This window comes from Argentina anserina, chromosome 3 (genome assembly GCF_933775445.1).
Source record: "Argentina anserina chromosome 3, drPotAnse1.1, whole genome shotgun sequence".
In the NCBI taxonomy this organism is placed as follows: Eukaryota; Viridiplantae; Streptophyta; class Magnoliopsida; order Rosales; family Rosaceae; genus Argentina; species Argentina anserina.
In genome coordinates, this window is record NC_065874.1 from 25265238 (window position 1) to 25286626 (window position 21389).

Genomic DNA, 21389 nt, shown 5'->3' on the forward strand with positions numbered 1-21389 from the left:
GAATCACACGTTGTAGCAACCTTGGAGATATGTCTCCAATGTTGATTTCGGTGGAGATGGAATTGGTATATGGGGGAGAACAGCTTGTTGTTTTGGTGAACGATGTTTGAGGTAGTATTTTGGTAGGGTTTTGGCTCTTAAATGCAAAGGAGAAGTGATATTTTTTCTATGTGAATGATGTGCTATTTATAGAAGAGTTTTGTCTCCTTGAATATTATAGCTTGAACTTTTTTTTCTCAATTTATTTCATTTATTTTTGTCATTGGTGGGTGCAATCTCTTTTGATAAATTCCTTCTTTTTTGGTGTCTCATTCTTTCTCTTTTGCATTATCTATTTTTATTCTCTTCCTTTTTCTTTCTCATCAAATTCTTTCATTTATTTTTGTCATTGGTGGGTGCAATCTCCTTTGATAATTTTTTTTCTCCTTTGTAGATGTCTCATTCTTTCTCTTTTGCATTATCTCTTTTTATTCTCTTCCTTTTCATTCTCTCTTTTTCTTTCACTTAATTTTGTCATTGGTGAGTGCAATCTCTTTTGATAAATTCTTTCTTTTTCTCCTTTGTAGGTGTCTTATTCTTTCTTTATTTTCCTCATTTGCTTGAATTTTCCTCTATTTTTTTCCTTCATTGTACAATCTGAAAATAATAAAAGACAAAATAATTCATATAAGAAGATCAAATAAGTTACTAGAATTGGAGAGTAAGATTATGAAAGTTACGGAGTAAAAGTTTAAATTAAAGTAAGATTTTCCCAAATGGTACATTTTTTAGTCTAAAAAGGATTCCTAATGCAAGAAGGACTCTCAAAATATCGCCAATGCGACTAAAACGTAGAAAGAGGAAGACTCCTAATCCAACTAGGTTTCCTAGTCCTACAAGGATTCATACTCAAACTAGGACTCTAGACCAATTCTGCGTTTTTAACTCATGTAAGCACAAAAATGCATTAAATACCGCCCAAGACTTACTACGACTCAATGACTCAATAGTACAACAATAAGGGCTAAGCAAAGTACAAATGGAGGTAAAAACATGTTAAGAACGTCGCACAAAGTGCTCTTATCAGCATAGATGGCTATTGGTGGTTATCATCTACGACGGCGTCGTGCCGGGGTTCTTATGACGTCGATCGAGGCTTTGCTTCCAAGGAAAGCTGTGGCTTCAGTCTCGGGACAACGTGATTTATCAGATTTTGGTCTTGATCAGAGCGGTGTGGTCATTGTGGCGGAGTTGCACTAGTGTGTATGGTCAAACTTCGCAGGCATAGATGGCTATTGGTGGTTATCATCTACAATATCGTCGTGCCATGGGTTCTTATGACGTCGATCCAGGCTTTGCTTCCAAGAAAAGCAGTGGCTTCAGTCTCGGAACAACGTGCTTTATCAGATTTTTGTCTTGATCAGAGCGATGCGGTCACGGTGGCGTAGTTGCACTAGTGCGTATGGTGGTTTGGCAGTGAAGATGACTAAAGCTTGGGCTGGTTGGGTTGCAAGTTAGTTGACATTTCTAGGGTTTTGGTTGAGATCTATTTTGGGTCAAGGCCCATATCTATATATTTAGCTTTGGCTAAATTCTATTTTTGTTCTAGTTCTCAGGATTTTATATGAGTGAGCTTGTTTTTTGCACGATCCTACTTAGTATATGATATAACTGATCTAAAGTGGAGTCTATCCTATGTACCACTGTGGGAGTCTGTTCTCACAACTTCTTATTCCGTCTGTAAGATGATAGTTGAAGAGTATGTAATGGCTGCATCTGGCCTTACCGTGTACTTGTTACTAATTAATTTAAAAATCGTAATGATATTTGATTTTAAAAAATATAATAACATAACAAATTTGATCGAGATACATATTCTGCACCAGAGCAGGAGAATATCGGCAAATTAACAGCAACAGTGGATGAGGAGGAGCTAGACTTCCTCTTCCTGCTGCCATTGCTCATCGTTTAATATCCTCTCGAGCTCGCTTGAAGGACAAGGAATCATTAGAGCACCCTCACGATTAAAACTATACTCTTCCGCTGCTTGCTCCAATAACTTCAAGAATCTGGGACAAGGTAAATAACCCAACGCCACCATAAATCTCTTCACCTCGCTTCCGTACGCAGCAGTCACTGCAAAGTGGCCTTCCTTGACATCGCCGGGCACATATATATGTTGAATCATCACCACAATCAGAGCTCATCTTTCCACCCGATGATAGATTCCTCTGTATCTTTTCTACAACAAACTTGAGCTTGATAGTGCTGTTGTTCTTCTTGGAACTAGCTCTAGACTTCGCCATATTGATCGTGCTAAATTTCTTGTTGTATAGTCACTATAGTGTGTTATTTTGGTTTGTATATAGTGTTAGGTAGAGTGATACCAGTGGTGCAGGATAAGATTGGGTTACTCACTTACTCTACATTGATTCCTATTGACAGACGAAGAAAGTAAATCCTGGGGTTAAATTTCGGGAGCAACCCATGTGAGAGAGAGCAACTTGTAGCTTCCAACTTACCATGAGACGTCCCTTTAGCCTTTGTCATATCAACCTCCATGCGCGCCCAATTTTTTTGACGACGTAGCTAGCTAGTACTGAACGACTGATGGAGACATGGATGACGTACTTATTTGCAGGTTATCTGTTCACATATGCAACCGATTCTCTCCGCCCTGAAGCGTTCTGGAATGGTCCCAGACCACTCTGGTCCAACCCTGTCGAGGACAAGTGTCACCAATTCATTCGTCCAAACAGATCCAATTAACGGTTTAGATCGTTAGTTACTGTTGAATTTTTGTTTCATTAAACCAGTAATTAAATATATGGAAAGGTAAACTATCAGAGGAAGGTAAGTTTTCTAAGTTGGTATGTTTACGGGCAATCGAAAATCGAAACTGATTGCTCATTGGCAAAAATGAAAATGTGTTTGTCGGCGTCGTGATCCACCAGATCGCCTTCTCCTTCGTCAACGCCATAAAGATGTCGTTTGCTCCCTCCGTCGCGCAGCTCCATCCGTCGCGCAGCTCCAGACAGTAGCCTGTCCTCTCCTTCAGTCCTTCAGTTCTTGCGCGACACCAATTCCTCCTTCTTCATCAACGTCTACCCCTACAACCTCTACCGCCTCCGGAGCGAGATTCTGATCAGGTTTCCTCTCTTCCAGGACCACCCCTTCATCTCCCACGACAACATGGCTACCGGCGTCCGCTACTGGAACCTCTTCAACATGATGATTGACGTCGTCATCTCCGCCATGGCCGTCACCAGATAGGAGGGCATTCCTGTCTTCGTTACTGAGACCCGAGTTACGCGGAGCTCTACCTCAAGGGGCTATTGGGGCACCTCCATATTGAAGGGCTACCTCAGTTCTTCATCTATAAGTTGATTGGTATGCAAGCGAGGTAGTGACGCCAATGTGGGATTATGTTCTGAATACGACCAAGAAGTACAAGAACGTTGACTACAGCTCTGACTCCAATGGCCTTCCTGGTGGTTTCAGCTTCTTAAAGATGGTGCTTGGTCAATTCTTGGTCTTTACTTTTCTCTGGCGTCAGCGATAACGCTGCTATCTCGATGCTCTGTTAGTTTTGGTGACCTGTAGAATTGAAGCTTTATTATGATTTGCTTTGTGGAGAACTGAAATTTGGGGCTTTGATTTAGTGAGTTGTTGGATTTTACTGTGATTTCTGTAGATAATTTGGTATTGTTTGTTGTCTATAAGTAGGGAATTGTTGATGTATGTTTTTGGTGATGTAGCTAATGGATCTACTGATACTTAATGTATTGAAAGAACATCATATTTTAGAAGAATTTTAATGTAATAATACATTGTTTTGGCTTGCTTTTATATTTAGGTGTCTTCAATTCTCGAATTTGATCTGAAATAACTTGGTTTCTGGTGTTAAGATTCAACTTCATCCCTCAACCATGGGCTTGTTTTCTACTTTATCCTATTTTTGATGTCTTTTATTTTGGAAGAGCACTTTAAATTAACCTTTCAATTGTAGCTGGGAAAGCACAAAAAGAAACCATGAATATGTGTGCTTGATTATCTATGGGATTGAGTTCTATGTATACCATATACCCATTCATGCAACAATTTAAGCATAGACGTTTACATCAACTTTGATTGAATTAACTTATCATTTAAAATTTTGGAGATGACATTAACTTGCATGGGATTGGTTTGACTATTTAACCAGCAAATCAACCTCCCCCATCTTTTACTATAAAAATGATTCTTCATGGGGCTACAATTGATAGTGCACATTGTATTGTATGATGATTGATTGACTACTACAATCCTTGTGTGGCAAAGATTTAGGCCTAAGTGTTCTAAATCATTGTAGCGTGGTATTTTCTTTTTCATTTATAATTTCAAACACCATTCAAGAACCAACTTCAACATGTCAAGATACTAGCTCTTGCGCTTGGAACGCTTTCCTTGACCCTTCTTGGGTGAACCTTTTTCTCGACGCTTTAATATTTCTTACTTGTTGGTGTGCCTGTGGGGAAGCAAGTGGAGATGAATCATGACTATAAGCAAATGAGCAATTCTATTCAAATTAGATGGGAAAAAGAGAGGAAAACGATTTCTTAATATAAAGTTGGTTGCAAAATCAAAAGGCTGACTCTACTTTATAGACCAAACACCATGAAAGTGATAAGACATTAAACTATAACCTAACTATTACTGTGCTTCCTCTTATTCTATAACTCGAATGTAGTGATGATGTATTATTCTCATCCTTCTACAATGCATTGCCATTAATAATGAAATTTTACAATGTTCCTTTGTAATTTTATACGAGGATGAAACATAAGCAAATGGATAGATAATAGAGCATATGAGATGAGCAATAGAGCATACTCTTTTTCCTCAACTTCCATGACTAGGGGTCATCTTTCCGGATGTCATGTAAGTACCACTGGTCCAAGCCCAATCAGCTTCTTACGCAGAATCTTATGCAGACTTCAAGTCTGTGGGGTTGATCATATGCCCGAATAACCTTTCCACGCCTCAGTTACCCCAGTTAATACTCAAAATGCTCTTTAGACTTGCCATCTCACTTTGCCTCTATAATTCAAAGAAAAAAAACTTTCAGCTTTCAAGGTGGCACCACAATGCAGAGCTAATTCTTTCATAATTTCAATCCATTTAAAAAAGAAGAAGAAGGAAATAACCCAAACAAAATCATTTGTTAAGTTACAGTTATTATCTCAGATAAAAAAGAACCAAAACCCAACATACCTTCATCAAAATAAATCCAAAACAAAATCAACATCTACCAAAACTCCAACTTGAGAAATTCCAGAAAATTACCCCACCCCAAAATCCCCATATATCTTCCTAACACAAAAGGAATTATGTGTCTCATTGCATAACAAACATAACCAACCCTAATAAAAATTTAGTGAATCTAACTGAAAACAATAGAGTTATAAAACAAGAAAAAACTTCATTCACCAAAAAAATAGATAAAGTAACATTAACTAGAAATTGAATCACCAAAACTAAAAGATATAATCAAACTCAACATGGCGACATTCACATGCAACCTAAACTCTCAATAAGTGTAAGGAGAGAATAAAACAAAGTTCACTAAGCAGATGCTTCCTCATATTAGTCAAAGATTTCAAATGTGAAACTCAGATATGAAAATCAACAAGAAATGAAAACATCGAAATTTTATTTCACAACACATTGATAGACATCAAACATTCACAAGACCAATTTCAAAATGAATAAAACAAAACCCCATAAAAAAACAAGAGAACAATATCTTTGAAACATAACACAACTTCAAATATCAAAGTCACTCACAAATCCCAAACCATTCCAAACCTTTGCAAACTGCTAAATGGAAAACCAAAAACCAAAACGAACAACAACAACGCGAATCAAACTAACGACAAAACTCCTCCTTCACCCAATCCAAATCCTACGACAAAACCCATCACCACAACACCAAAATCTGAGTCCTCCCCTCAAAACTCTCTTTACTACCTCTTTGCTTAGCTTCAATTGCTGAAAGAACCATGTAAGGCAATGACACTACCATATCATCTAAAGCCGAACAATTTAATACCGAAATGAAACTTGAGGGTCTAGAATTGTGTTGAAGCATTCACTGTGGCATTTCATCAAACACTTGGTGTGCAACCCAAAAACCCATTGATTTCTACCGATAAAGTCATGTCCTTTAATCAAAATGATACGTAATACTCATTCCTCGCTACTTTCCCAACTAAAAAAAAGCCAGAGAATCACACCTATTGTGAGATTGACAGAAACAAAATTGAGAAACAAAGAGTGAGATACTTGATACTAATGTAAGAGATCACTAGTGAGACAAAGGCATATGATTGCAATGAAACGAGGTGAAGCAATATCAGTCTCAGCCGTCCAAGCCATAAAAAGCCAAGTATTATCATCAAGAGAAATATCCAAGCAGGAGAAGCAACAAAAGCAACCTCAGAACAATATAGAGAATACGTTTATGGAGAGACATACATATCTAGGTCCAAATCTGGGAATCCAATTGAGAGAATTTGACCTTAAAAGTGGGAACTCCTAGTATTATCTACAAATTGTTTCTTCGTCGAACATATCGAAAGAAGAAATGCGACTCTTTCATTTAGAAAGACCACAAAAAAATCAAGACAAGTTTGAGAGATGAAGCAGCTAATGAGCCAAGAATGCCGGAAAAGTCTACAGAGTTGAAGAACTCAGCGAATACGATCAATCATAGAATTTCTAGTGGATGACATACCTCTCATTATGCAGATCCCCTTCTGGTTTTGATCCATCTTAATAGTAATAACTTCAAACCGGGCACGTGCAAACCGACCTCCCCCATTTACGGTAAAAAAGAATCTTCACCGCACCACTGTATCGCTACAGTGGTAACGAGGACAAACGCTCGACATCGTCGGACCACGATGGGGTTGGACCAGAGCAGAATGCTCCTTCAAATAGATCGTTCTACAATACAAGGAATTGTGCGTATAGTATACTGCACGTGCTTAATTTGTTCCGAACTTGCATTTAACACCACACAGTAGAAAATTCTGGGTACAAATACATCAATATATCACTTGCCACCCAAAAGATCTGATACATCTTAGGAAGATAGAACTGCTCATGGTGGGAGTTGTATATGAAGAGCAACCTAGCTATCCTCGGCCGCCTCGATCATGCTCTAGCTAGCTATCACACAATTTTTTCGAAGCGTGAAGTGATTGTGTAGGTTCCTGAACTCCCCATGTGTAAATTGTGTGGAGTACGTATGTGGCAACTAAACTAGCTGCGCATGTTTTAATTTAGGCTAGCTTCCTGTACGTTGATAAGTCTGCAAGTTTTTCAAGTTTCTAATGCGTAAATTAAGCAACTTCATCGATCATGTTGCTCGATCGATCCCAATCTCGTATGATTTACTACAGGGAAAGTGGATCGTTCCACGTTGGTATATATCATACATGTGTAATTTTGTATTAAACTCCTCAAATGCCGATGCAAGGAACCTTGACTTCGATCGGCTAATATGCAGTTCTTTTTTTGCCCTTTATGAGGAAGAAACTCTTACCGTCTGCCTTAGCTTCAGTTATTGGGATATTATTGGGTTCCTTATGCATTTATCACTAATTGATTCCGGGTTAGGGTTTCAAGTATGTAATTTCTACCCTTGTGTTGATTTGTTTTCTTGATTACCTCTTGCTTCCGGTTTAATCTACATTAAATTATTTAGACAAAATTGCCAAAATACACCCTAAATTTGGTTGAAATCGTTAATTTACACCATGAACCTGTATTTGAGTCAATTTACCTGCTGAACTTGGTAAAAATTACTGATTTGCATCTCATCCGTTAAAATTAACTGAATCTATCCAATTTTGTGTCACATGTCATGCACATGAGGGGTAATGTTGTCATTTTCTATTTATATTTTTCTTAAAAATAAATAAAAAATATTCTTTAAAAGGAGGGTTATTATTTTTAATCAAATTATTTATTTACATCTTTTTTCTACATACTTAACCCTACTTCGAATTATTTATTCAACATACACACTCATTCAAATATAGTGTGTTGTGTATATATATATTTTTTATATGCACACATTTATTTTTTATTGTCTAGGTATTTATTTATATTTTTCTAATATCTTTTAACATACCATATCACGTAAAATAATAAATATATAAATTAATAACATGTTTCAAAAAAATAAAAAAACATAGTAGAAAGTGTTCCTCTTAAGTAATTCTATTAATTTATTTTATTATTAAATATGAAGAAATATATAATGTTATACTATCCCTCAAATGCATGACATGTGACTTAAAATTGGATGAAAAACATTAAATTTAACAGATGAGGTGCAAATCGGTAATTTTTACCAAGTTTAGGAGGTAAATTGATTTAAATGCAAGTTCGGAGTGCAAACTGACAATTATGACTAAATTTTGGGTGCAAATTGGCATTTTTGCCAATTATTTATGCATGTAAGTATTATCTTATACATTCGTAAAACTCCATGCATGTTAGTTTTGTAGATCGAACATCAGTCATTTAGGGACAGAAGTACTTCGATCAATGCTACCCCGGCCACCTGAAACATACACGTCGTTTCTATACACACAGGTGCGTACGTACCGTACCACATTTGAACTTTTGGCTAGCTAACTTTTAGGTATGTCGAAATGTGTTACAATCAACTTAAATAGCTAGCTCCATCATATGTGGTAACTTCTTTTCAGCAGAATATCTGCAATATGCAGTCTCTAATTCAGTGAAAGTATGGACCAATTTGATAAAGCTCATTTCTCTCTTTTCCTCTTCGCTCACTCGATTCTTACTAATGTTGGTGACATTTGAATTCAAATTATTAATTTGTATACGTGTCATTTGTTATTAATTATATAGCTTCTTTTAGTTACAAAATTCTTTTAACAAAAATTATCATAATTAATGGTTAATTTTTTAAGCATGTGTTGCACCCTTATCTAATTAATTAGAACAAATGATACGTAAGAGAACTAGTTCTAGTGGTGCGGTAGAAAGTGGGTACTAGTAAAACTACTACGTACATGAGTGATGAGCTACTAATTGACTTTAAATATTACCTGGAATTAAACTATGGGGAGACCTACGTACCCGTGTGAGAGTCATCGAGCGACTTGTAGCTTCCAAGTAATATCAATCTCCCTTTAGCCATGAGACGTCCCTTTAGCCTTTGTCTTTTTCTTTTTTTTTATACTCCCTTTAGCCTTTGTCATATCAATCTCCATATGCACCAAAATCATTGCGACATAACAAAAGCTAGTACTGAATACTGATTACTCATTTGCCAGATACCTCAGCTAGCTTCCATTTTTTATATATCAACATATTACATATGGAACCTATGCTTTACTTAATAGGAAGATGCCCTTGAAATGGATTGATCCTACAATACGGGTGCGTATAGTACATAGAGTACACAGCACAACGACCTTTGAATCCGATTTCACAAATAACTGCACACAACTAATTCAAAAAGTAACGGCGCGAATAATCATCAATTTATTACTTTCCACCCAAAGGATCTAGATAATGGGGCTCATCAACGAGTTGGGCTTTATTACATTTTTTTTAAATAGCGGACCGGGTTAGGTCAGGTCTTACAAAAAGTCTAGAATCCAAGCATGCCCGTATAAAGTCATCATTGCGGGCTTTTACGGCTCGGGCCGAATAGCATATCGTGGATCTGGAGGGGCAGGGATTTGTTTATAAATACATATTTTATCATACTAATTTTTTTTTGGACAAGTTTAGTTCGAAATATGGTCGATTGACACCAGCAGATCTGATCGGTATATATTTAGAGACCCCGTAAAAATGTCATCTGTTTTAGACATGGTTTGACCATCCGTACCTACGGTCAACAAAAAAATAGGCGTTTTGACATACTAAACCCCAATTGATCGAGGTTTTACCAAATGGGTTTTATCGGTGTGACCGCGCACGATCAGTGATAAAAATTAGGTGAATCCAAATATGTAAACGGCTATCGGCGTTCGCATATTGGTAATAGGTCATCTCATAAGGTATATTAGTTGTGTTTTTGGTTTACTGGAAATTCCGACAGTCAAACGAGGTTCGAATTGGATGAATTTTTTACATGGTCATTAAATATATATACCGATTACATTGGTTGGTGCGATTGATCCCGAGAAGTTTCCTTCATATAGTCGTTTCATAATGCGATAGTTTTATTCTAAAACTAATATAAATGTTATGATATATTTGTGGACACTTTGACAATTGATAACTCAAATTCGAAATATGGTCGATCGACACCAACAGATGTGATCAGTATATATATTTAGAGACCCCGTAAAAATTCATCTGTTTTGGACATAGTTTGACCGTCCGTATTTAAAGTCAACAAAAAATAGGCGTTTTGACATACTAAAACCTCATTGACCGGGACTTTGCCAAATGAGTTTCCACGATGCAACCATGCATGATCAGCGACAAAATTAGGTGATTTCAGATATGCAAACGGCTTTCGGCATTTGCATCTTGGTAATGGGTCATCTCTTAGGGCATTTTAGTGGTGTTTTTGGTTTACCGGAAATTCTGACGGTCAAACGAGGTCAAATTGGATAAAAATTTTACAAGTCACTAAATATATATACTGATCACATTAGCTGGTGTCGATCGATTCCGAAAGGTTTTCTTCATATAGTCAATTCATAATGCGATAATTTTATTTATAAACCTAATATAAAGGTTATGATACATTACTAGACACTTCGGCAATCGATAACTCCAGTTCGAAATATGGTTGATCGATACTAACCAATGTGATCAATATATATATTTAAGGACCCCGTGAAAATTTCGTTCGTTTTGGACATGGTTTGACTCTCCGTACCTACGGTCAACCAAAAAAATATGTGTTTTGACATATTAAACCTCATTGACCGGGGGCTTTACCAAATGAGTTTTCTCAGTGCGACCACGCACGATCGGTGACAAAAATTAGGTGATTTCAAATATGCAAACGGCGTTCGCATCTTGGTAATTGGTCATCTCTTAGGGCATGTTAGTGGTGTTTTTGGTTTACTAGAAATTTTAACAGTCAAACGAGGTCCGAATTTGATGAAATTGTTACAGGGTCACTAAATATATATGTTGATCACATCGGCTGGTGTCGATTGATCCTAAGAATTTTTTTCATATAGTCGCTTCATGATCCGATAATTTTATTCTAAACCTAATATAAAGGTTAAGATACATTAGTAGACACTTCAGCGATCGACAACTATAGTTTAAAATATAGTCGATTGACACCAGCAGATGTGATCGGTGTATATATTTAGGATCCCCGTAAAAAATTTGTCCTTTTTGGACATGGTTTGACCGTCCGTACATACGGTCAATAAAAAATGAGGTTTTTTGACATATTAAAACCCCATTGAGAAAAATGGACTATAATAAATAGTGACTACTGGAAATATATACGTATTCCAAATATGCATCAGTTACATTCATCACTGTTTTGAAATTCTATTCTTGCTTCTTTTTTTCTCTTTTAATTTCGGGAAATTTACTTGATTAATAAAGATATGTACTATGATTTATTATAACATTATTATTTGTATATATAAATATTTATTATTCAACATATTAGCATAATATATATAATGATATTATTTGTATATAAGTAATATATTTATGTATCATATATTTGCAGGTTTTCACGGGCTAGGCTGGGCTCAGCGGGCTTTCGGCGGGTTAGGTTTCTCACCCCTAAACCAAATCCAACCATCTACCCACTGGGCCGGGCCTATAACGAGCTATTATGCGGGCTGAGCCAGGCTTGTGGGCCTCTATCGGCCCACTTAATCCGTAGGCTTAATGATGATGCTTATTTGACACATGTGACTAATCTGAGAAAGATATACAGAACTGCATATGGTGGGAATTGTATAAAGTGCGTTATATTGGGGGTTTCCCTTAATTAGGCCCTTTACATTGCGGTATGTATATATATATAGTTGTAGGCACTTGATGGAACGTGATTCCCCCAATCTAGGTAGACATTACTATAGTTTATAACTTCTCTGCTCGATCATATTCATTGGCAAGTGTATTATGCAATTATTCTACAGCACACCCGACCCTAGAGCAATCATGGGTCATATAAGATGCATATGGAAATAGTTGTCCGAGTATTACCAACAGTCAGAGATTCCCTACCTCGATCGTTCATTTGCGACCGCAATATTTTTTGAACTACGTACTCAATGGTCTAAATATCGTTTTCGGCATCGTATTGGTCGAGAGGTAAAACGATATATCGGGGGATATATCGGTTTTATCGAGGATATATCGGTTTTATCGAATTTGCTTATTTTCAATAAAATTTATAAAATTATACTTCAATATGTACCAAATAAACTAAAAAAAGGTACTAAATAAACTAAAGAAAATAAATACTTGATTTAATGACAATTAAAGTACACGAACGACATCTAATAATAAAAATAAGTATTTAAGAATGATTATTTAGACTTGAAATTCATCATATATATTTAAAATTTATATAAATTAAAAATATATATGAAAAAAAATATAAGTTTTTTTTAAAAAGGAAATAAATATTAAAAAAATAAACAAAAATTGAAAAAATAATAAAAAATCAAAGTTTGACCGATATTTGACCGTTGACCATCATTTTTGCGTTGACCGATAAATTTTGACCGATATGCTCTTATCGTATCGAATTCGAAATATCAGCGATATATCGGCCATATCGCCGATATTTCGAACAGAGTACGTACTTATGGTGACTACGTACTTGTGTTTACACTTTACATCCTATTTGGCAGCAGGCCGGTTCTAAGTATTCGAAGGCCTAGTGCGAAATTTGAAATGAGGTTTATATAAAAATAATTATTAAAAAAATAGTATTCGATTTTTCATTAGGATTTTGCTATAAATTAGCGGCTTCATTGACTAAATTTTGCGGTTCCTTTGTAAGAAATTATCAAGAGTCTTTTTTTTTAATATGAATTGGTTCATTGTTTCTTATTTTTTTTCATAAGTTAAGTTGATGTTTTCTAATATGAGCGAGTTATAGAGAATTTTACAGGTAATTAACAAGAATATGATTGGGGGGTTTCTGGTGTTTCTACGCAAAGATTAACTCAAGATATCAAATTATAGATTGAAAATTATAATATATGCTGATTTAGAAAAAAAAATTAAAAAAAGTGTGAGTGTTTGGTCTTGAACTCAAGGCGTTTGCAAACTTAGCCAAGAAAAAGTAAGCTCTATTGCCAATGAGAAAACATGCATAATATGTTTAAAATAGTTTTAATATTTATTAGAGTATTGGTTTTTGGTAAAATCCGACTTGGGGCCTTCACTGGATGAGGGGGCCTTGTGCGACCGCACCAGCGGCACTCCCATGGCCGGCCCTGTTTGGCAGCAAAACTAGTAGTCTTGTATGATCTAGCTAATTTCGGGACAATTATTTGAAAAAGGCACATTCAGTAACCCAGGACAATACATGAAGTTGAGTAGTAAAATCGTATTACTCAGTAGCTCTGCACTAAAGCTTTACAAGAACTCCAGTAAACACCCGAGCTAGATGAGGATGAGTCTTTCTCCATAATATGAGGATGAGCATGCTCATCTCTTAACATCTTCTCGAGCTCGCTTGGCAGACAAGGAATCGCTAGGGCACCCTCGTGGTCAAAGCCAAACTCCTCGGCCGCTTGCTCCAGCAGCTTCAAGAAAGTTGGATGAGCCAGATAACTTAATGGCACCACAAATCTCTTTGGATTTTCCCCGTCCGCAGCAATCACCGCAAAGTGACCTTCCTTAACGTCTTCCGGCACTGAGGTAGAGTCGTTTTGGAAACTTAAATTGGATTTCCGGATCAACGATAGGCTCGTCTGCAGCTTTTCCACTAGTACCTTGAGCTTCAGGATGTTGTTCTTCTTCTTGCCACTGGTACTTCTTGACTTGGCCATACTTAATTAGTTTCTTTTTCTAGCTCTCTGTTCTAACTTGATGGTCTTGATATTTATTCTGCATGTTAGTACCTCTTTTTATAGTTTTGAGTCGATGACTAGTGTATTCATGCCTGTCAGTGACGATAAGATGGAACATAAAGTTTCTGCTTAAATGGGGACAATAAGAAAGAGAGACGAGGACAACAAATGCCCGACCCTGAAGTTAAATTGATGAGACCAGCCCATGTGAGCAGCTTCAATGTTACGATGAGAAGTCCCCTTTAACAAGTCACGTCAACCTCCATGTAAACCAAAAATCATTAAGCACACTGGTACAGTGGTACTGTACACTGGATAGCCGCTCTACAGCGTCCACGTTGTTGAAATGAGTTTTGAGTTCCGAGTTTAGAATTTGTGAAGAGCAAAATGATATGAAAATTATATTTAGTTAGCGGTTCATGAACATTATGTCATCTTTTGCTCTTTCTGTGGATGAATGCTGGTGCAATTCTCTGGTATATAGCTGCCGGAGCCATTCTCGGCAACTACCTAGCTTTCTCGGCAAAGTACATTGTTTACAACGTTGGCACCGATGTCAGCCTCTTATTCAAGTCTAAGTCTTACAAGCATAAGTTTCATGCTTGTCTATATACTTTGCATTAATATATTATAACTGTTTTTTTTGTTCATGTCGTGTCTTTTCAAAATATTATGCATGTACTCTTGCATACACTAAACAAGTTCATTCACATGGTTACTGATAATTTCATCAAATTTTAATGATTAAAACTTAAAAGTATGTGTCTGTAGATTGTGGATGCAGTTTCTTCTTACACCTTTTTGTCGTTGGTTACTCTAGTCTGTTCCCAGAAAGTTCGAGAGAGGGTGATGAACTTCAGAATAGATCAGTAGTACCTTCTACAACAAGCCCCACCTGAAAAATACAATTCGTTTTGGTGAATGGTTCAGCTTACATGCAAGGTACACGTAAACCAGAGCCTCTATCATGATTTAACTTTTCGTTAAATCTATTTCAAGTTTTGATTTGGTTTTCTTTAAGCACGTACATTCTGGAACGTACAGGCTCGACACACAGTGGGAACTCTATTTGATGATCGTTATATGTTCGTAACGGCAAGAGTATCCGCAATGTTATATAATGTGTGTCAAGTTTGGTGATGATAATTGATAACTGCTTTAAACAATCCCGTTCACATGGTCAGTAACTGATTATGAAATTCATGCTCAACTACTATTAGATGTAAATCCAAGGGTTGAAAATAAAATTCACACGGTCAGTAGCTGACCATGAAATTTTCAACCACCATTGGATGTAAATCCAAGGATGAGGAGAATCTTTCTAAAAATGAGTTATTTTATTTTCAACCCTTAGATTTACATCCAATAGTAATTGAGCATGAATTCCATTGTCAGCAACTGACTGTATCAACATGACTGCTCCATTGATAGTAGCAAACACTATGGGTCAAAGAGGGATAAAAAAAGTAAAATATTTATGACATGTGGCAACTTGCCATCATTTGGTCCTTATTTGTAAATTTTGGTTCTTATTTGTTTTATTAAATTAAGTAGTGAGTTATTTATAAACTCAATTGTTGTCAGGTACTTTTGAGTAGTTTGTTAAAAAATAATAGGCTTCTAAAAAAATTCACATTTGATACGTGTATTTATAAAAAATTCAAATAATATTTAAAAATTATAAAAACGTCATTTAAAAAAAAGCTTAAATAGTTACCCATAATAATGGAAATATTTACATCATGCTATTATCTTAAACCCAGCAACGACGTGAGGATCTCGAACTAGTTTGCATGTGTTGAAGGAAAGCCAATGGCTTAGTATTCTCCTATATCAGTGACTCAGCTGGCGGACGAATTGATGGTCAGTAATGGTGGCACGACAGGCTGGTTTGATGGGTTACTTCAAATCCATATTCGGACCTTGAAGAGGGTTTTAATGACGTTGCGGGGGGGGTATGGGGAGGAGGCGCTGGGTTCGTTGGCGCATAGAGAAAGGGAGGCGGGTGTGACCGTAGACGCTCTGGTTTCTTTGGCGCAGGGAGGAAGCGTTGGTTCATCGGTGCGAGGAGAAAGGGAGGCGGGTGTGGTAGTAGAGGCGTTGATTTTGTTGGCGCAGGGATGAGCAATTGGTCCAGCGGCAAAAGCTTTATGTTGGCCCTAACAGTGTTGATGAGTCGTGATTGGAGATATTGGCATGGGTGCCCAAAGTAGTTATCTGGGTGCCCAAGTCAGAATTTCTGTTTTTCTTTTGCTGTTTTTTGTTTCTTCAATTTCAGTTTTTTACCCGTCACACCACCTGACACAATAGCCGTCACATTACCTGTCACAAAACAATATTTGTGTAATAGATAGTGTGACATGCGTATAGGTAGTGTGGTAGGTAGTGTGGCTCGGGATGTGATATCACATTAATGTTAATATTTGGATCGTATGAGTTGATTTGAAAAGTTCAAGATCACATAATAGTAAACAAATGTTCGTTATTTCTAGTCATTCTTATTCTCTTCTTTTTCTTGTCACTACAGTCACATAAAACAGTGTGACAACGGGTGTGACATGTAGTGTGACAGCGGGTGTGACATGTAGTGTGACAGAGGGTGTGACATGTAGTGTGACAGTGGTTGTGATAGCAGGTGTGACAATGGTTATGACAACGGTTGTGCAGTGAGTGTGACAGGAGGTATGATAGTTAGTGTGACAACGAGTGTAACAATAGGTGTGACAAGTAGTGTGACAATGGTTGTGGTAGCGGTTGTGACAGGTAGTGTGACAGCATGTGTGACAGGTAGTGTGATAGCGGGTTTGACATGTAGTGTGACAACGGTTGTGACATGTAGTGTGACAGGAGGTGTGACAAATAGTGTGACAGGTAGTGTGACATCGGATGTGATATGCCGAGAAAAAAATGTCTAAATATGGGAAATGATGTTCAAATTTAAAGGAGATTGATATGAGTATGCTCAGATTGAAGAAAACTGGAATCGAGGAGCCTTAAGCTCCGATTTCGCCGGAATAGCTTAGAGCACTACTATGGATGGCGGCAGCCCCTTGCGAGGTTGCTGCTCCTTGTACGGTGGTCGGCTCAAAGTGTGTATGGTATTAAATGAAAGAGGGGAAAAAGATCTTTTCAAGGGTACCAACCACGCTCAAATTCATTACCGGACGACAAACTTATGGCCAGAATTCGAAGAAAAAGGAAAAAGAAGATGAAGAAAAATAGTTAGAGAAATTGCAAAATTGTCCAGAAAATATTTTAAAAGTGACTATTTTATAATTTTGTTCCAAGCTTGTTAACTATTTTCTAATTTCAAATCACTTGAGATGATATTTTTACAATTGACAAATAAATGTTGACATTTTTCTAATTTATGATGAGAAATAGTACTATTTTATTATTTGCCCAAAAAAACCAAAATAAAAATCTTAATTTGATATTGTAAATTGTGGTTGCACTGATCCCGTGACTTCAATAATTAATCTACTCTTTTCGAGTGTGTATTTATTTGAAAAAGTGTGCTAGAAAGTAATTAAAACTTCACTTTGGATAAATACTATATATATAATTTTCGTAAATAAGTATCTTAAACATCAACAAATTGAAGTGTGGGAACTTTGTCAAGTCCCCATGTGACATATAATATCAACTAATTTTCTAGAATTATCAACTACTGTAATTCTTAAGAAGAATTCATCGGGGACTCTAATATACGTATGGTTATAACGAGCGGAGCCTTTCAACCAACTCATTACCTGAACCTCCATCAGTCCATGCCAGATCGATTAGTGACAACTTGGTGAATAGGAAACCTTAGCAAGCACATTAAACCTCTTTATACTTTGCTAGCAAGCAGCTCTTTGATATACTTTGGCTCTGAACTGTGCAAACACATTAAACCTCTTTATACGATCCTGTCAATGACGAATTAGCTAGTCTCCCTGGTTGTTCGCGATCGTTTACCCACATCTTTCGGTGAGTTGGTGAATGATCGACGCATCTCATAGATAATTAGCACGGTGGCATGGGGATGCATAATCCCATAGCTTTTGCATTGATTCAATTGTGTTTCTTTTCTTGTTCGTCCACATATTTTGGAGGATTAGTTAGGCTTTTAGCAGATTGGAACTAGTTTTGTTTCATTTTGATTATTTTTCATTAATCTAATATAAAAACACGAAGAAGAAAATGTGAGAAGAAAAGTCTATACATTTCTTGATGAACATAGGAACATATACATAGACCTTTGCCAGAACATACAGACTGCTAATATGTTCTCATTAACCATTTGAGAAATTATCTCTCTTGCTAATATGTGAATACACATCACCCAAAAAAAAACATATTTAGAGCCTCCAAATGCCAAAAGAACGCAAGTGGTCGAGTTGGAGGATGTGATTGTTGGCAAGGGCAGAGCAAAGTCTATGTCAGGACTCAGGAACAGAAAGGGCTAGCTAGCTGTTAAACATGTCGAGGGCCTATATGATAAGCGTACATGTAGATAAACGAATCGCTATGTGTCTGTTGAAAGTCCTGGCAATACTATATAATTAGCACGGAAATGTTATATCTACTAGTATGCAAGAAATTTATTGATTAAATTTGGATATCTAGAAGCTTCGCCCTCATGGCTAGAGTCATGATATCTTCAAGAAAATTGGTTCGGCATAGATATCCCACAAATGTCAGGCTCATATGCTAGCTTATCTTCATTCAAAATTTGCAACTCATCCATGACATCTTGCGATTGTTTTCTACTTGAACTTGGTTAGACACATGAGGGAGGATAGAGACACATATAGCCGCTTGGAGCTCAATCGTTTGACATTCCCCAATTAAATTTCCATTTTGACTATGCTGAAACCTACACCTAGAACGGTGGTTTGGCTTAATTGCATGAAGATAATATTTCAGCTGATAGTGCAATTTGCAGTTATGAAGTGCCGAGTGTTGTTTATCAATATAGCTTAATGGTATGGCCATTGAGACTTGAAAGACTGGTTCTAGCTAGAGTGATCGACCACTCCGTCGACCTCATCACCGATTTATGCCAGCCATTTGGATCTAAGAGATGAGAGGGAATGAAGAAAAAGGATATGATTCATCGGGGAAGGTTGATACTAGGATTTTGGATTGAAAAAAGGGCATGGCGGCAACGAAAGGAAAAAGGAGAGGAGAGAGCTCCTGGAACCTTTAGGACGTACCCTGAGCAAATTATCGTGTTATTACACCAATGATATGATTGAACACGAGTGAGAAACTAGAATCAAAATTATCCAACTCAGTATGATTTCTCTAAAGTATATGGCTTTTTTGTTGAAGGCTGATTGTTTTGTTAAAATGTCATGTACTGTAAGAAACTGCACGAAAATTAATTAGAGTCTGCTGACGGCCATGATATTACGTGGCTTTCAGAGGGGGAATTCTTCATGTAATTTTAGAGATTGATTATTGAAAATTAGAAGGGTCGGCTGAGTTTGGCATCGTCCATTTCAAATGTTGTTCATCCACGCATATTAAGTGTCCGCAAACGAAGGCAAATTCAGTCATTCATATATAGGTATAGTCAAAACCCCCCTATAACTATGGCACTCGTATCCTTAAGATCCAAAAATTGCTCTGTTGAGATTTTCTCAAATGGCAGAATTAGATCATCAGAAGAAGCCTCACGCCATCTTCATCCCTTACCCTCTCCAAGGCCATGTAATCCCCTCAGTCGAGTTGGCCATCAAGCTTGCATCACGAGGCTTCAAGATCACCTTTGTTAACACTCAATCCATCCACCACCATACCTCCAAAGCGCAACCGAAAACCGGCGGCGACCTCTTTGCCGCTGCACGTGAAGCCGGGCACGACATAGACTACACTACCGTCTCCGATGGCCTCCCAGTTGAGTTTGACCGTTCCCTCAACCACGACCAGTTCATGGCCTCTTTGTTGCATGTGTTTTCTGCCCACGTTGATGAGTTGGTCGGAAAACTTGTCACGTCCTCGGCGAGCACCTCATCGATTACTTGTCTCATTGCCGATACGTTCTTCGTCTGGCCGGCCAAGGTTGCCAAGAAGTTTGATCTGCTCTATGTTTCGTTTTGGACAGAGCCTGCGTTGGTTTATTCACTCTATTATCATGTTGATTTTCTTCGGAGAAATGGTCATTTTGCATGTCATGGTAAGTTACGTACGTACTGATGAAGCTACATGTGAATTATTGCAGCTGATCTTGATGGTTAAGGTTGACATATGTGCTTGTGTTATTGTTAGATCTGCGGGAGGACGACATAGATTACATACCTGGAGTGAAATCAATTGATCCCAAGGACATGATGTCCTATCTTCAAGAAACTAATACCACAACTGTGTGCCACAATATCATTTTCAATGCCTTCAAGGACGTTAGAGGAGCACATTACGTTCTATGCAACACAGTGCAGGAGATGGAATCTGAGACCATCAAACCCCTCCATGCCAAGATCCCCTTCTATGCAATTGGCCCTATTTTTCCCAACAGGTTCAACAAGAGCATCGTTGCGACTAGTCTGTGGTCCGAGTCGGACTGCAGCCAGTGGCTCGACTCCAGACCTCATGGCTCAGTGTTGTATGTCTCATTTGGTAGCTATGCACATCTATCCAAAGGTGACCTTATAGAGATAGCTAATGGACTTGAACTTAGCAAAGTGAACTTTGTTTGGGTACTCCGGCCGGATATCGTTAGCTCCGAGGACACAGATCCGTTACCGTCTGGTTTTAAAGAGCGAACCAGTGACCGGGGAATTATTATTCAGTGGTGCTGCCAGAAATCGGTCTTGGCACACCCGGCTATAGGAGGTTTTTTGACACATTGTGGGTGGAATTCTACATTGGAAAGTATTTGGTGTGGTGTACCATTGTTGTGTTACCCTTTACTTACTGATCAATTCACTAACAGAAAGCTAATAGTTGATGATTGGAAGGTAGGGACTAATTTATGCGATCGGAAAGTGGTGAAGAAGGAGAGAGTTTCGTATAAAATCAACCATTTGATGGATGTGAAATCAGGGGAAGAGTTTAGAAAAGCGGTTGCCAAGGTTAGGAAGACATTGGAAGATGCATTGAAACCCAATGGATCATCTGAGCAAAATATGGACACATTCATCAAGGATCTTAAGGCCAGGATTCGAAAATAAAACTTCAGTGATATTAGTTCATGGATATACTCATGTATCATTGTTTGTAGTCGCTCACTTTCTGTAATGTATATAATATGTCACTTATCTCGCCTGTATTTATTCCAACTACAAGATTGATACTCAGCTCACGAAAACCAAATTTAAAAGACAAGGACTCCAAGAAGTTGAAAACAATAGAAAATGGCAGCAAAAT

General features: G+C 37.4%; 2 protein-coding genes and 1 pseudogene across 2 annotated transcripts; 1 reads left to right on the forward strand and 2 right to left on the reverse strand.

Moving 5' to 3' along the window:
• Positions 1-1912: 1912 nt before the first annotated feature.
• LOC126787316 (protein SMALL AUXIN UP-REGULATED RNA 12-like) lies at positions 1913-2285 on the reverse strand (annotated as a pseudogene).
• Positions 2286-13574: 11289 nt separating this feature from the next.
• On the reverse strand, positions 13575-14012 carry LOC126787317 (protein SMALL AUXIN UP-REGULATED RNA 51-like). The gene has a single exon (XM_050513221.1). The coding sequence runs from the start codon at positions 14010-14012 to the stop codon at positions 13575-13577; it is 438 nt and encodes a 145-aa protein (XP_050369178.1).
• Positions 14013-19667: 5655 nt separating this feature from the next.
• Positions 19668-21193, forward strand: LOC126788718 (UDP-glycosyltransferase 86A1-like). Its single transcript, XM_050514734.1, has 2 exons — positions 19668-20199; positions 20292-21193. Exons 1-2 carry the CDS (start codon positions 19668-19670, stop codon positions 21191-21193), a joined length of 1434 nt encoding a protein of 477 aa, XP_050370691.1.
• The last annotated feature ends 196 nt before the right edge of the window (positions 21194-21389 follow it).